At 38.6% G+C, this 12,084-nt stretch overlaps 1 protein-coding gene across 3 annotated transcripts in view; it reads right to left on the bottom strand.

Moving 5' to 3' along the window:
- PITRM1 (pitrilysin metallopeptidase 1) overlaps positions 1 to 12,084 on the bottom strand; it is a 34,568-nt gene that overhangs the window by 9,668 nt on the left and 12,816 nt on the right. For all 3 annotated transcript variants that reach the window (XM_016214420.2, XM_016214421.2, XM_016214422.2), the window contains exons 9-15: positions 11,329 to 11,417; positions 10,390 to 10,518; positions 9,643 to 9,756; positions 7,137 to 7,233; positions 6,460 to 6,594; positions 5,601 to 5,739; positions 580 to 696 (exon numbers count right to left, since the gene is read on the bottom strand). In XM_016214420.2, the coding sequence (XP_016069906.2) occupies positions 580 to 696; positions 5,601 to 5,739; positions 6,460 to 6,594; positions 7,137 to 7,233; positions 9,643 to 9,756; positions 10,390 to 10,518; positions 11,329 to 11,417 (820 nt within the window). The remainder of the gene's footprint in view (positions 1 to 579; positions 697 to 5,600; positions 5,740 to 6,459; positions 6,595 to 7,136; positions 7,234 to 9,642; positions 9,757 to 10,389; positions 10,519 to 11,328; positions 11,418 to 12,084) is intronic.

The following is a 12,084-nucleotide window of genomic DNA, read 5'->3' as shown; positions in this document are numbered from 1 at the left end:
AAAATTCCCTCAGGACAGAGCAGTGAAGTCCAGTCACACCATGTGGAAACTGAAGATCCACCCTGACAGGAGACATTGTTCTGGAGGCCTCTGTGCTTCCAACCAGAAGACAGTCCAGGAAGGAAACTCCAGGATGAAACGTGAGATGCCAGGGGCCTGCAACTCCCTTTGGTTCCCCACACCTCGGTACAAGGCACTGTGTGGCATTTCCGGTCCCTCCACATACTGTCACCTCACCTAGACTACTGGCTGGGCTGGAGAACATGGGTAACAGGGGCACAAAGGGTGCCTGTGTCCATTAAGAGCTGCATCTAATGCAGTTGCAGCATCAGACTGTCCTGACTTTAGAAGCGTGGGTCACAGAGCCAGGCCATAACCAAGGGGAGGAAAGGATAGGCCCCTCCTGAGTAGAGACGTCTGTTGTCACTGAGTGGCAACACCAGCTAAGGAAACATCAAGAACAGGACTACAAAGTCATAGGGGTGCTCCCAAGGTTTATAGCAAACGAGCAAACCCAACTCTACTCCTGCGACTTCAGCCATGGGCCCAGGCACCATGCCTGGCAGAGCTCACACTGACCTGCCAGGGCCACCGCCAGCTCAGTGAACGGAATTCTGGGCTCAATGTCTGAAACCTTCAGCGCCGGCAGACAGGAGGCATCCTGAGCTTTGCTTTGTTGAGTCTGTAATTCTAAACCTAGGAAAAAAGGGGGTGGGGGTGTATGAATATTATGAGGATAATAACCAAAAGGTGTTAAAAATTCTTGTGGCGCAATGGTTGAAAATCGCTGATCTAAAGAACAACTGGGCTGATTGGGGCAGGACTTAGCTCATGCAAGGTTCCCACCTCCCAGGTTTTATACTAGATAGATATAACTCATTTTTAAGAGCTTTCAAACTATTTCTTGAATTGAAATTTAGAAACGTTTATAATTTATTCTTATTTCAAGTTCACTAACCCTAGCAAAAAGCTCTTCCAATCACATACACTGCTCAAATTATACACATGCCTAAAAACATATGCTCTGGGCCTGCCTTCCGCTGATCTGACTGGAGGGGAGAGGCTCCTCTTTCCCAGAGTCTGCACAGAACCAACTGACTGTCAGAGGAGGGATCCAAACGGCTCCATGTGTGACTGAGGACAACTGAGTAGTGCACGAGTGAACAGACAGCACAATCTCAAGTCGTGTCAAACGCACAACTGCATCATGTCAAAGATAACTGATCCCCTACAGTCTGCAGAGCAGCCCTGCCCTCCAGGTCCTCCTCCCTGAAGTTCCCCGAGAGCCAGTGACCACAAAGCTGACAAGAGGTGGGTTTCTGGGTAGCATGTTACAGGCTTTGCCAGGGCTGGGCCCCAGGACCAGCACAGGCTGACCCACCTCCCCTCCGCAGCCCCATCCCCAGCTCATCCCATGACACAAGGAGGATGAGGCTCCATGCACCTTTCACTCCAACCTCTTGGATGTCCAAGGCCCTCCTTACCTGGTTCGCCACCCCCACCCCAATCAACCAAGTCACCCGACACCTTGCCCCTCAGATGCTATCTAATTCTGTGCATTTAGCCTGGAGGTGTTTTGCCTCTTTGCCTGTCCAGTCCTGGCAAGAGTTCAAGGGCCATCTCCTCCATCCCATGAAACACCCTGCTCCTTTCTGAATGCACAGACACCTCTGGCATCATCTTTTTCTTTCCCAGGTGAAGCCCCTCCCAATGGCAGGGGCTACGGCCTTCACAGTACTTAATATGTCACATTACCTCAAAATGGAAGGTTAGAGTTTTTAATTAGATAATTTCCCATTCCCAATTTCCTTTGGTGCTTATCTTTAGAATGAACTCTGATTCCTCACCTAAAGTACATACGTAAGACTTACTGAGCTGAAATAATCACTAAGTGCACTAGCACTGTGTCCTACTTAACAAGCTCTGCAGTGATCTATAAAATAAAAGCACACATTTGTAATAGGGGCCCCACTCATTCACACATGGGTGTGGACTGGAGTAACTATTTTCTTAACACACATCTCCAGGGCCAGACCAGGAATCTGGCCACTCAGGGAGTATCTGTTCTTTCACTTAGGCATGGAATTATCTCCTGTACAAATGGCCCTAAGTAAAAATGGAAGATGGTTGTTTCCATATCTTGGTTATTATAAATAATGCTGCAGTCAATATAGGGGTGCATATGTCTTTATGAATTAGTGTTTTCATTTTCTTTAGGAAAATACCCAGAAGACAAACTGCTGGATGACATGATAGATCTATTCTTAATCTTTTAAGGAACCTCCATGCTGTTTCCATGGTAGCTTCACCAATTTAACTGCCATCTGTGACTGCATGGGTTTATCTGGAGAGTACTATGCTAAGGGAAATAAGTCAGAGAAAAACACACACATATGATTTCACTCATACGTGGTATATAAAACAAGAAGGCAACAAACTAACAAAAAAACCCAAAAGACAGTCAAAGACACAGAGGAGGGAATGGTGGTTACCAGGGGGAAGGGGTGGGGAGAAGACCAAGTGGGTAAAGGGTCAAATATATTGTAACAAATAGAAACTAGACATTTGGTGGTGAGCACAAATAGAATACATGGATGTGGAATTATAACGGTGTACACCTGAAATTTATATAATGTTATGAACCAATGTTATCACAATAAATTTAGTTTTAAAAAATCTACAGCAATAGCAACAAAAACCAAACACAAAAAAATGGAAGATGGGTGGGACTCAAAAAAGAATCTCATGCACAGCAAAAGAAACCATTACATTACTAAACGAAAAAGCAACCTATGGAATGGAAGAAAGTATTTGCAATCATATATCTGTTGACAGTTTTACATCCAAAATAGATAAAGAATTCATAAACTCAGTAGCAAAAACCAATCCAATTAAAAAATGGGCAGAGGAGTTGAACAGACATTTTTCTAAACAGGACATACAGATGGCCAACAGAAACATGAAAAGATGCCCAAGATCACTAATCATCAGGGAATTACACATCAAAACCACAATGAGATACTGCATTATATCCATTAGGATGGCTACAATAATAAAACCCCTAGAAAATAATCAGTGCTGGTGAGGATGTCTCTTGCACTGTTTATGGGACTATAAATTGGTGCAGCTGCTATGGAAAACAGTATAGAGGTTCCTCAAAAAATTAAAAACAGAATTATCATATGATCTAGCAATCCCTCTTCTGGATATTCATTTGAAGAAAATAAAAACACTAATTTGAAAAGATATATGCACCCCTATGTTCATTGAAGCATTATTTACAACAGCCAAGACATGAAAGCAACCTAAGTGTCCATCCATGGACAAAATGATAAAGATGTGGGAAATATATACAATAGGAATGTTACTCAGCCATAAAAAAATGAAATGTGCCATATGTGACATGGATGGGACTAAAGGATATTATGCTAAGTGAAATAAGTCACAGAAAGACAAATACCATATTTTACCTATATGTGGATCTAAAAAAGCAAAATAAATGAAGAAATAAAATAGAAACAAACTCATAGATACAGAGAAACTTTGACAGTCACCAGGTGGGAGGGACGATAAAAAAAAAGGTGAAAGGGATTAAGAAGTACAATTGGCAGTTAGAAAAATGGTCACTGGGATGTAAAGTACAGCCTAGGGAATATGGTCAATAATACTATCATAAACTGCATATGGTGCCCAGTAGGTACTAGATTTATCAGGGGATCACTTTGAAAGGTATATAAATGTCTGAACACTGTGTTAGACACCTGAAACTAACAGAGTCAACTGCAATTGAAAAAATAAATTTTAAAAATAAGTTTCAAAAGTTGTTAATGAAAATATGGTATATGTACATAATGGAATATCATTCACCCATTAAAAAAAAAATCCTGGCATTTTTGACAACATGAATGAACTGAGGGCATTATTCTAAATGAAAAGTTAGAGAAAAATAAATATCATATGATCTCAGTTATATGTGCTATCAAAAATACAGAAACAAAGGAAATAAAGAAAACCAAGATTATAGAGACAGAGAACAGATTGGTGGTTGCCAGAGGTAGGGGTGCATGAGTGAAAGGGGTCAAAGATACAAACTTCTGGTTATAAAATAAATAAGCCATGGGATGTAATGCATAGCACGGAAACTATAGTTAATAATACTATATTGCATATTTTAAAGTTACTGAGTAAAACTGAAAAGTTCTCATCACAAGAAAAAAACTAAAACTGTGTGTGGTGGCAAATGTTAAAGAGATTTACTGTGGTGATCATCAAAGTACATATATATAATTTTGTTGTACACCCAAGATTAGTATGTCAAATATACCTCGATTAAAAACAAAAACAAAAAATAAAAAAATGAAAGATAGAACTTACCAACTGGCACTCACAAAACAGAAGTTTGTGTTTATTATTCAATTAGCATGTTAAATTTATGGGAAGACCTAAAATAGTTGTGTCTAAAGAATTCAGAGATAAAGAATAAAAAGTTGCATGTTGACACTAATTTTGCCTTTACTAGATTAAATCACCTCAAACTTAGCTTGATCAAAATGGGGGGATTTTATTTATGTGTGTACTATATGTATATTTTAATAAGACTTTATTAATACTTAATTTACATATGTTGAAATTCACAATTTTGAAAATATAATTCAGTAAGTTTTGACAAATGTATAAAGTAATGGAACCACCACATCATGATACAGAACATTTCCACCACCCCAGGAAGTACTCTTGGCTCCCAGTAGGCTATTCCTTGTCTCTACTCTGGTCTCACCTGCCTTCTGTCACTGTTCTTCCGCCATTTCTAGGGTTTCATATAAAGGGAATCACTCAGGAGGTATTCTTTGTGCCTGGCTAATTTCCCTTAGCAAAGGCTTTTGAGATTCATCAATAATGGATGTATCCAGATTTTGTTCCTCTTTATGACCAAGGAGTATTTCATTTTGTGGACATAGCATGTTGTGAGTTGTTTCCAGTTTTGTGTGGACACACACTTTCATTTCTTTTTGGAAAAGAAGAATAGGACCACAGGGCTTCACAGTAAGCGTATGTTTAATGCTGTTAGAAATTCTACAACTGTCTGTCTTTGCTGCACCTGCACCATCCAGACCCAAGTGTGGCTTCACCACAGCTCATGCCTTTCCCCATCACTGAGACAAGACCCACCTCCTCTGATCTCACAGCCCACACCGCCCACAGTACTGGGTGGACAGTTTACTCCACACTATAACACAACACTCACTTTGATGGCATGTTACAGCACCTGATAAATAGAAGTACTTATAAAATTTGTGAAACGAATACACCTTCTAAAGGTGTATTCGTTTCACAAATTTTATAAGTACTTCTATATACACCTTCTAAAGGTGTATTCACTCATTTCCACTACTCCTGTCTTTCCTCCCCAAATACAGGATGAATTTTCCAAGACTAGCATCCATCCTATTGAGGTTGAACCCATCTCACCCAACACAGAACTTCACAGGTGCCCAACATATATCTGTTGGTTGAAACAAGACTTGCCTGCAACTATTTCCTTAGTAAGTTCACCAAAGCAAAGGCTAATGAATGACTGGGAACAAAATTGAGCATCTGACCTTTGTCATAGATCTGCTGCTTGTCCTCCAGGGAAAGAGAGCTGACCTTTTGCTTCAGTTTTTCAGTTTCCATTTGTGCTTGTTTCTCAGAATACTTGTCATCTGGTTTCATTGATAAAGTCAACTTATGCTGATTATTCTGCAACAATAACCACAACAAAAAAGCCAAATTAAAACAAGATGTTATTAAAGCCCAGACATACTGAACCAGCCTCTTTCTGCCTGTGTGCTCTGGGTACTCAGTCCCACGTTCCATTTCAAATAGTGAGGATGACAGCACTTACCCTGAAGGTTGTCTTGCAAAAAATATGTGAGCCAGATAAAATTCTTCCAATCATACCTGCTATGTAGAAACTACTTCATTCATATATGCTGTTACTACTATTAGTGTGATTATTATTATGTTGCAACCACAAATGTATCAATACTCAACATTTTCTTTACACACCTTGGCTGTACAAGGAAACTGTCTACACTTAATATAAATTTTTGACTTCAGTCTAAATGGAAGACAACATAGAAAACAATTTAGCCTGGCCAGGCATAGCTCAGCGGTTGAGCATCCACCTAGGATCCAGGAGATCATGGTTTGATTTCCAGTCAGGGCACATGCCTGGATTTTGAGCTTGATTCCCAGTATGGGGCATGCAGGAGGCAGCCAATCGATGATGTTTCTCTCTTTCTCCCTCTCCCTTCCTCTCTCTGAAATCAATAAAAACATATTAAAAAAAAAGAAAAAAATTAGTCACCTATTCATTAACAGAAATTGATTTATAGAATGTACATTATATTCCTAAAGTTCCTTTCATTATAAATGTCAACATCGAAACTATACACTTAAATTCTCCAATTTTCTTACCTTAAAATACTGTTTCACTTTTTCTTGCAAAAACTTTGGATTTTCCTTAAGGCACTGCCTAAACTGAGCCACCTGACTTCCCAGCTTCAGGAGCTCCACAGGGTCCCCATCATGGTTCCAGCAGGAAGCTATGTACTGGAGCAGAGTTTTAAATCCACAAAGCACATTACACAATGAACTCTACATCAGCTCAGTAATAAAACATCAAAGGCACGATGTTTTATTAAAATCTGTGTCCACGTTTAAAAATACCAAATGACTGATTATAATGAAAATTTAGTCATTCTTCGATTAAAAGACGAAAAAACTCACTTTAAACCTTTTGTTCCTAATAAAATTAAAAAAGCACAGGTTGAAAAATTACTTTTAGAAAATATAATTACCAACAGATCAATAGTTACCATAAATTACTTTAAAGTGGTCTGTGTAAATCAGTTTTATGTATACAAACACAAGATACAAAAAAGTCAATTAAGCAATCTAGTAAAAAACAAACAAAATATTATAAAACTAAATTAGAAGTAAATTTTTATCAGATGCAAAACAGTGTAACATTCAAGGTTCAAATGAAAGTTGCTATAAATAGCAATCTCCATGCTATTTTCAAGAAACACTAAATCCAAAAGCAACGAAAAGAGAAAAGGAGGGAAAAAGGAGATGACTAAGAAATTACACACAGACGTCAGGGCGAGTCCAAAGCTCACAGACTGATGCTTCATTTGTATTTCAATTTTATGAAGTAAAGCTTCAATGCGATCATCTTCAAAACCATTCCTAAAGAAATATTAAAAACGGAGATGTTGAGAAGAAATGTTTTTTAATACAAAGCTGCAATAATCAAAACAATATGTGATAAGCTGAAAAACAGACTTACAGCCCAATGGAACAGAACTGAGCGCCCAGAAATAAACTCACAAGTATATGGGCAACTAATTTTTGACAAAGGAGCCAAAAACACATAATGGAGAAAGAAAAGCCTCTCTGATAAATGGTGCTGGGAAAACTGGACAGCCACATACAAAAGAATAAAACTAGACTGCTGTCTGACACTGTACACAAAAAGTAACTCAACGTGGATTAAAGACTTAAATTTAAGACCTGAAACAATAAAATACATAGAAGAATACATAGCTACTAAACTTATGGACCTTGGTCTAAAAGAGAATTTAATGAACTGGAGCCCAAGGCAAGGGAAGTAAAGGCAAAAATAAATGAATGGGACTATATCAAACTAAAAAGCTTCTGTGTAGTAAGAAACCATCAACAAATCAAAAAGGCAACCAATCAAATGGGAAAAGATATTTGCAAACAATACCTTCAATAAATGGCTAATATCCAAAATATATAAAGAACTCATGCAGCTCCACACACAAAAAAAAGTCAATCCAATTAAAAAATGGGCAGAAGGACCTGATCAGACCCAAGACGACATATAAATAGCCAACAGATACATGAAAAGATGCTCAACTTCACTAGCTATAATGGAAATACAAATCAAAACCACAATGAGATACCACCTCATACCTGTCAGACAGGCTATGATCAATTAAGACAAGAAATAACAAGCATTAGAGAAGATGTGGAGAAAAGGGAACCCTTGTGTACTGTTGTAAGAAATGTAAACTGGTATAGCCACAAGGAAAAGAGTTTGGAGTTTGTTCAAAAATTTAAGAATAGAGCTACTATATGAGTAATCCTTCTGGGTATCTACCTGAGAAATCTGAAAACATTTATTCATAAGGATATATGTACCCCTATGCTCACTCCAGCATTATTCACAACAGCCAAGACATGGGAACAACCAGTGTCCTTCCACAGATGACTGGATAAAGAAGATGTGGTACAAAGAAATGTTATTCAACCATAAGAAAAAAAAAAATACTGCCATTTGCGACATGGATGGATCATGAGAATATCATGGCTAAGCAAAATAATTCAGAAGGAAAAAAACAAGAACCATATGATTTCACTCGAAAGCAACAAAGGAACAAACTCACAGACACAGGTAACAGTGTGGCAGTTACCAAAAGGGAAAGTGAGTGGGGGGAGCATGAACAGGGTAAAGGGAGTCAACTATATGGTGTTGGGAGGAGACTAGACTTTGGGTGGTGAGCACACAATGCAATATACAGGTGATGTATTATAGAATTGTGCAGTTGAAACTTACCTAATGCTATTAACCAATATCACCCCAATAAATTTTATTTTTCAAAAAGGTACTTAGAAATTCTAAGAAAACAAAGGAGTAATTTTTCATAACCTTGTGTTAGGCAATGGTTGTGATACCAAAAACACAAGTCACTAAAGAAAAAAATAGGTAAATTGGACATCAAAAGTAAAACCTTTTGTACTTCAAAGGACACAATCAAGAAAGCAAAAAGATAAGCCATATAATGGGAGAAAATATTCGCAAACCATGTTATCTGATAAGGACCTTGAATCAAGAATATTTAAATAACTTTTACAACCATAGGAAAAAAACATAACCCAATTAAAAAATGGGTCAATAATTTGAATACACATTATTCCAAAGAACATACACAGTGGCCAGTAAGCACAAGAAAAGATGCTCAACATCACTAATCATTAGGGAAATGCAAATCAAGACTACTTCAAATTCACCAGGATGGCTATAATCATCATAAACCAGAAGATCAGAAGATCTGAGGATCTGATTGTCCTCAAGATTAGACAATTTGGAGCTCTCACATATTTTGGGTGGAGTTTAACATGGTGCAGCCACTCTGCAAAACAATCTGATTAAAAAGTTCCTCAAAAAATTAAACACAGAAGTACCCATTGACCCAGAAATTCCACTCTGGGTTATCTAGCCAAGAGAAAAGAGAATCTCTTCACACAAAATCTTGTACATAAATGTTCATAGCAGCATTATTCATCCTAGCCTCCAAAAATAGTGGAAACAACCCAAATATCAAGTGATGAATGGATAAACAATGTGGTATATTCACACATGGAATATTATTTAGTAACAAAAAGGACTGAAGTACTAAAATAAATGTTTTTGCAACAAGGGAGCACAGATAATATTTAAGCAACTAAATGTGAAGAAATACATGTTTTATTATGTAGAGATGGCCCAACAATGCAGAAGGCCTGGCCCCTTGCTGTAAAGTATTCAGGAACCAAGGATGTTAGTGGATTGGTGCAGAGGGCCTTACGTACGTGATGACGTCATCAATTGTCCTGTCGATTATATCTCGGACTGTCTGAATGTCCTTCTCAGCGATCCCCTGAAGGCCCACACTGAAGTAGGCCTCTCTTGTGTAGCCATTGTATCTAGAATAGGAAAGTTGATGATTCATTAGTACCTATGGCTTCCTTCAGTCACTTACCATGTGCTTCATTTAAAGATCAATATGCTACAGAACAGAACTAAGAACATTAAAATACCAAGTCCTCCAGGACAAAGCCAATGAAATCAGTATCCTCACATACTTGCTTCTCAGAAATAACTGGTCACAGTGACACCACATCTTTTGAACATTTCTAAACATCACTACAACTTAAACTTCAGAGTTGTGGCAAAATAAATCTAAAAATAGAGCACTGCTCAGTTTTATAAAACCTTAAGACTTCAAACAGTATTTAATGACCTGACTTTCAAAACAGATAGCAGTATGCCATTCTGTGATCTTAAAAAAGCTGGCTTTTTCTAGGTACCCCCTGCAGGGGACATAAGTTAACCTGTACAGATACCATACTCTAGAGCACAGTTCTGTGCTGGGGCAGGAAGGGGCCATCCTCTCACTATGGGATGTGAAGCATCCTAGCTCCCTGGCCCACCCACCAGATGATAGTAACCCTCCCTCCCTCTCCAGCTGATACGAACAAAAATGTGTCCAGACATTGTCAAATGTTGTAACTGCCCCCAACTGCAAACTATGGATGTGATCTGACAATAAAACTTACCCAGCATCAGGAGAAAAGTCTGTGCCGAGTCCAGACTCAATTAAGGCTTTGTAGAAGGGAGAGTTGGGCCCACTGATCAAGAGTGAAGACAGAAGGTTTAACGTGAAGGCTTCAAATGTGTCAGTGATGCTTCAATTCAAGGGGGGCCAGAGGGAGGGGTGAGAAAAAAAGAGGAAACTATTGTCTCTTACAGATGTTTTCAAAATCATTAAAATCACTACTACACTGACACTATTTCCAAAGAAGCTGAAGTTCTATTAGAAATTCTTGCATTTCAACCCCTATTTTAATAGTTGTATCAGCAAGAGTGTAACTATTTTTTTTCACTTGGAAAGCTCTTATATACTGGCACTTTTTTGTGAGTCCCAAACCATAGAGTCAGTTTAGCTACATATCAAATGCTATTGCAGGAATGTGTGCCAAGCACTTCAACTGATATGACTTCCGTTCTAATCGCAGCATCACAATAAACAGCAGACAAGAAACACTGAAGAGATGGGGCAACTCAGTCAGCTGTGCAGCTTGAGGGCAGACAACCCTGATGGATGGAGCGAGACAGGGTTCCTTCCTGCCCACACACCCTTCGTGTGTCTTGGCCTCTACAACGATGAAATTGTGTGTGCTACATATTTTTCTGAGGCAGTGTTCACAGTGCTCTTCTCATACTCAGTCACCTGTGACTCCAGTGGTAATAACTGCTGTTCTGAGCCAGTTTTTTCTCAAGAAGTGAGCTTTAAAATGCAGTGAGGAAGTTACTTTTCTTCTGAATGGCTACTCAAAGCGATTTCCCCTCAAACCATCCCAGGTGTTAGAAACTCCGCTGACATCCAAGACCTGCTGTAACCTGGAATCCTAACCACCCACCCATTCATACCTGACTGGAGAACTCACTCTGACCCTGCTCACCTGCATTTATCCCACTTTCACATGGATACTTACTCTGGTAAAAGGAAGCTGACACTGACGGTTGTTTGTTTAGAGGAACTTGTGGCCATTGAGTCCGGGGCACAGGTGATCTGAAATTCCCTCTGTAAAACCATGCAATGTGTGAAGGCACAGTGTATGAATGAACGGGTTTAAACTAGGATAGATTATCTAGATGACTAAAATGGTCCAAGAGATTCTTTTCACTGAATTAACTTCCTTTTAAAACAAATACAGTAAACCCTTGATTTTGCAGACCTCCAGTTAACAGACTTCAGATGTAAAGGACAAAATTACAGTTCCACATGTCATATGTGAAAAATAACACCGTTAATTTTAAAATGCTTTTAACCAAGATTTGCTTAGAATTTAATTAACTGGTTATTGTTTTTGTTATTAATTCACTGTTGTTGTTTTTTCAAATCTTAGCCAATAGGCCATACCTTAGGAAAAAACACTGCAATAATTTCACTGACATAAATAAATACTACATATCTACAACTATAGTCTACATATTTAAATTCAAGAGTCACCACTCACAAACAATTTTTGGCGAATAATTAGCACGTGATCACACGGAACCGAGTGTGTGGCATGACTTTCTGCGGCAGTTCTAACTAGTGCCAGCCAATGTTCTGAGCTAAGCTGTGCCCCAGCCATGTGCATTTGTTTACTTGAGGTGACTGGCGAATGCCCGCATTTACTAGACCTATTCAGTATAAATTTAAAATTAAGTAATACACAGAGAAAACTTTTCTGTGAAGTTAAACT

The sequence above is a fragment of the Miniopterus natalensis genome, chromosome 1 (assembly GCF_054644295.1).
Source record: "Miniopterus natalensis isolate mMinNat1 chromosome 1, mMinNat1.hap1, whole genome shotgun sequence".
Taxonomy (NCBI): Eukaryota; Metazoa; Chordata; class Mammalia; order Chiroptera; family Miniopteridae; genus Miniopterus; species Miniopterus natalensis.
Note: the sequence above shows the minus strand (reverse complement) of the source record. Positions and strands in the feature narration are given on the sequence as shown.